Here is a 5,000-nt window from a genome sequence, read left to right on the forward strand (position 1 = left end):
GGGTGGGATATGGGGGGTCAGGTAGTATGTGTGAGAAAAATTTGACGTAGCCTGAAGGGATTTCTCCCCGTCTTCTCCTTTTATGCATGAGGGGACAGAGAGGGGGGGTTGCCGATTTAATGAAGCAGCCTTGCTGTAGATGTGCTGTGTATTGTAACACTGCCTCTGACCCAGGGCAGTGGACAAGATGCAAGGATGACCCGTCATCCAAGAGGTGCCAAGATAAGAGGGAGGGTAGAGGGTGGAGGGGAGTGGAGTGTATTAGGGATGGAATGGGTGGAAATGGTTTTTATGCCTTTTTCTTTTTGGCTACCTCCCTTGTAAGGGGGAAAAAGCCTTTGGTATATGTATGTATATAAATATACACAAACACACATGGGATGAAATGTCATTCTTGATCAGTCTAGATGACCATTTTGTCTTATGTATTCACTTTCAACTGATTAAAAGCACCTGGGATCAGTCAAAACAAGATCTGTCAAGGTCTTCATTATATCTGAGGTGCATTAATTAAACTGAATCTGTCATTCAAACAAGACATATGTGTGTAATGAGATTATCTCATCCATACATGAAACACCTGTGCAGCGAGGCTTTCTCCTCAGTATAAAAACACCTGTGCAACAAGGCTCTCTCCTCAGTATAAAAACACCTGTATAATGAGGTCCTCTCATCCATATAGGAAACACCTGCACAAAGAGGTTTTCCTGAAGAGATGATGAACAGATACACTCAAAGAAAAGGGTTCTATGTCTACTTAGGTTAGGTAACTTCTGCTCAAAGCCAAGAGAAGCTCCTAGCCATTTTAGAAGTACAGTTTCTACAAAGGTTGAGTCACTTAAAAAAGATATATAAGAGAATGACAAAACTAGAATTCCTGGAGGTGCAAGATGCCTACACCAGGCATGTATTTGGAAAAACAGGATAATCTTGTAACTAAAAATATTCCCACTACTATACACAATCATTTGCCAACCTTACTTTCAAACTGAAGAAGAATTATAATTACATGAACAGCTAATGAATAGTCTAGTTTTGATGGATGTATGGAAGAATGTACATAATGTCAAGCTTCTATTCAGTATATCACACTGTCAAAGTAATATCTGGGTGAATATTCCTAGTTATGAGACTGACAATGGATTCCTACAAGTTGTGGTCTTAGTAGACAGACATCTGAAAAAATAAAAATCTTCTCCCTCCTACCAGTCCTCAGAACTCGTCATCATCATCTTTATCTAAGAGCCCAGCCCCAGGAAGCTGGCACTACGTCTCCAGTCCCGGCCCAACCTCTTATGTCAATTCTAACTGTGTTTCCTCTATCAGTTTGCATATGGATGGTTGACAGCCAGCAACCGTTCCCCTCCCTCTATTCCTACAACTTTATATTTTCACACCAATACAACACGGACAACACTAACATTTCTTCCCAAAGGGATTTATGTAAAAGTACGAGGGCTGCAGCAGCAGCTGTGGGGAATGGGGATGTGGGTTTTCTGTCGGTAAAATTCTAGGTATCTGATTATCATTAACATCTAATCATCACCTTCACATAATCATTAATCATCAAAATAATAATAAATAATGATAATAATAATAATGATAATTGTAATAATTGTAAAAACTGTAAAAACTGTAAAAATGGTAAAAATTGTAATAATTGTAATAATTATTATTATTATTATAATTTTTTATCATTATTATTACTAATGATAATTATAATTTCTATTATGATAAAAAACAACAACTGAATCTTAGTCAAGCTTCAATCTGTTGACCCAGCAATATGGAAAATCCATACCTCCACCCCAAGTGCAAAATGCTCCTGATCATACTCCACTAGTGCTCCTGAATTTGTGCATGATTGCAGATGCGACCAATTGACAGAAGTTCAGACCAAGAAATAGAAAGTCTGCGACTTCGAGTCTCCATTCATGGAGATCTACATTTAAGCGAAAGAAGACCTAGATGACCGAAGATTTTTTTTTACATATAATTCATGCCAAACTATTTTATATATTTGAGTGTAAAGACTGCTCTTTTATGTTGAAGTGTACTCAATATGTTCTGTACTGGCTTGCACCGGGAAGAACTTCTGAAATATTAAACTTACCACGAAGAAAGAAACATAAATGCTATAATGTGTTGCAGTGGCTCAAAAAATGTACTGTATGTATCGCAACAAGTCTGTAAGTTGTGTTACTACAAATCCCTACTATAGGTGTTGATCTTGGTTACAGAGGAAGTAATACTGTGACATTACAACTGTGTAACTCCTGAAGGAATTATAAAATGGGAACAGCATGTTAAGTAAGCGTAACTTCCAGAACTTGTTGTCAGAGGCACAAATGCAAGAATAACAGCCAACGCTGTCGCAAGGGGCTGAACACACTATCGCCCAGAAACGTTAAAGCACCAACTAAACTTTCTTCAGCCCTGCGTACGTTCTCCCTTCAAAGGCCCCACCAGATCCCCTCCAGAGGGGTCCATCAGGCATTCGGGGCTCCTCCTATGCCCCCTGAGACTTGCTAACCCCCTTAAGAGTGACCTCACCGACCCGATCATCCCTGATGACTTCGGGAGATTCACGTATACGGACGATCTCACCACCCAACCCACGACTTCGGATCTCCGGGAACGGCCCTACAGCACAATACAGGAACTGGACCAGCTGTCCTCCGCCTTGGCGTCCGGATGACTCGGTTCGATCACGTCCTTGGTGACGTACCTCTCCTTCCTGTAGGAGGAGAGCGTGTCCCTAAACCTCGAGAGCTTGGCCAAGGACGGCATCCTGCTCTTGGACCTTGACCTCGACCGCCGCTCACTCTCGGCAAAGTCCACCTTCAAGGTCGACCTTCTCTTGGGCTCTTTGTCTAAGGTCTCGCTCTTCCGCTTGCTCTCGTCCTCAGACACGTCGAGGGTATTACCTACGCTTATCCTAACCTTTCGTCTCAAGTCGGAGAAGAACAAGTCCGACTCGACATCGTCATGGTCGTACTCATGGCGGGAGGAGGGCGTGTGGGAGCGGGGGGTGATGGGAGGGGACAGGGTGATACTCTCTGAGGTAGAAGTTGTAGTAGAAGTAGTAGTAGTAGTATTAGTAGTAGTATCAGTAGTGGTAGATACTTGTGTGGTAACAGAATTACTAGTAGTAGTATCAGTCGTTGAGGACTGTTCCTGGGTGGTGGTGGTAGAGGAGGAGGAAGAGGAGGGAGTGGTGGTGGTGGTGGTGGTAGTGGAGGTGGAGGGTGAGCACGGAGTAGGGGATCCTGACCTGTTGTCGTTGAGGGACTCGAACTCGAGGGCAGAGAGTGAACTCGCCCGGTGTTTGGCCGCGATGACCGTCCGGCGGTTCTGGGGCGCCCGGCGACCTGAAACAGATGGCACGTTAGTGGCACTCTCCGTCGTTAGCCACCGTGTCAAGGTCCTTCATTGTGCCAAACCTTGGCACGATAAGGGAATTCCCTCTGCCTAGCGTCACATGAGTTTAATCACTTTCAATATATCAGTATACCGAAGGGTTTCTTCCTTTTACAAGGGAGGCACCAAACAATGACGTATAATCGAAAACGAAACAGGATCATTCATCTTAAAAGAAATATATAAATGCTTTTGCTCTGTATATATCTGGAATTTTGGAAATTTTTAGATGTTTTTTAGGTATGTAAAACCCTTTTTAAGATGTGCTGTATATTTAGTTGCGTTTTGAAACTAAATTAGTGGCAAACTTGGCACATCTAGGATTTTGTTTTGCCTAACACCATACGATTTTATTTACCTCTGAGGAACCTCTAAGAACGAGGGTCAAAGTTACCTGAAGGCCCCTTGACTCTGTGTTTGGTGATGTTCTCCAGCTGTTGCCGGGTCTTGGGTTCTTCGTCCACAACCACACTCGAGGAGCCTCCTCCACCGAGCCTTACCCCGAGACCTGCGAGGTTCACCATCCCGCCTGGGGGACCTCCGCCGCCCTCCCTCGGGGGTCTGATTGCTCCGTCGGGGGCGTCTTCGTCTCCTTCACGAGTTTGCGTCTCCGAAGTCACACCCTGAGACTTTCGCTTCTTCTTCGAGTCCTGGAAGGCATGGGAGAAGGTCAAGAGGGGAGGTTTGCTCTGGATGGTTAAGGGTAACATAAACAATGAGGTTATTGAGGGTTTGTTCTGTTTTCTAAATTACTTGTTCTATTTTTTTTATCTGAGTGTTTCTCTCTCCCTCTCCTTTATGAAGGCTTAGATTCTTAGAGCTAGTGTCTCTTCCAACTATGAATATTAGGAGTTTCCTTATATAGATATCAGGAACAGTCATATTATATTTCTGCACAGACTCATATTTACAGGATGACTTGTAATACGTCATAAGGCGCGAATGGGTATACGAAGATGCCGATGTCGGCGTCCTGGTTATGTTTATTTTGTAGTTGTAGCTGAGTAACCCCCGAATTATGTGAACTGGCTTGATCCCTTTTTCTGTGTTTATTATTATTCAGTGAAAGAGAATGAGTAATGTAGCAGTGACTGTATTTTGTAACGTGAGTGTTGTGATGCATCAATCATCGTACTTCAGGCAACCTATGCTGCACGCGAGAATTTGGCTCATATTGAAGAGGGAAGAGACGGAGAGATGTGTATTATGTATAGATGTGTATTATTATTATTATTATTATATATAAATATGTATTTAGATAGAGAGAAATAAAGCAAGGAGAGGAACAAAAGAGGCCTGATAAGATTTACAACCTCCTCCTTCTCCCTCCTCTTTCTCCCCCTACCTCTTCTTTCTTCCTCTTCTTCCTGTCCTTAGACGAATTACTCAGGTTCTCCTTCTCCTCACGGTTGTCGTCCTTCTTCTTGTTGCCGCCGCCCGCGCCCGGGGCTCCCTTGGCTGAGTGGTCACTGGTCAGGTGTCGCTTGTTCCTTCGGATGTTGTCCAGAGCTGTCTGAAGCTTCCGAACCCAATCGTTCATATCAGTCAGAGTGTCAGCAGAGAACAGATGCCGACCCTGG

General features: G+C 43.5%; 1 protein-coding gene across 6 annotated transcripts in view; it reads right to left on the bottom strand.

Moving 5' to 3' along the window:
• The window catches only part of LOC143029622 (uncharacterized), a 689,552-nt gene that overhangs the window by 36,357 nt on the left and 648,195 nt on the right, over window positions 1-5,000 (bottom strand). For all 6 annotated transcript variants that reach the window (XM_076192375.1, XM_076192374.1, XM_076192377.1 and 3 more), the window contains exons 4-6: window positions 4,766-4,996; window positions 3,815-4,070; window positions 3,275-3,371 (exon numbers count right to left, since the gene is read on the bottom strand). In XM_076192375.1, the coding sequence (XP_076048490.1) occupies window positions 3,275-3,371; window positions 3,815-4,070; window positions 4,766-4,996 (584 nt within the window). The remainder of the gene's footprint in view (window positions 1-3,274; window positions 3,372-3,814; window positions 4,071-4,765; window positions 4,997-5,000) is intronic.

Source organism: Oratosquilla oratoria, chromosome 11 (genome assembly GCF_046742065.1).
Source record: "Oratosquilla oratoria isolate Oo_2021 chromosome 11, ASM4674206v1, whole genome shotgun sequence".
Lineage (NCBI taxonomy): Eukaryota > Metazoa > Arthropoda > Malacostraca > Stomatopoda > Squillidae > Oratosquilla > Oratosquilla oratoria.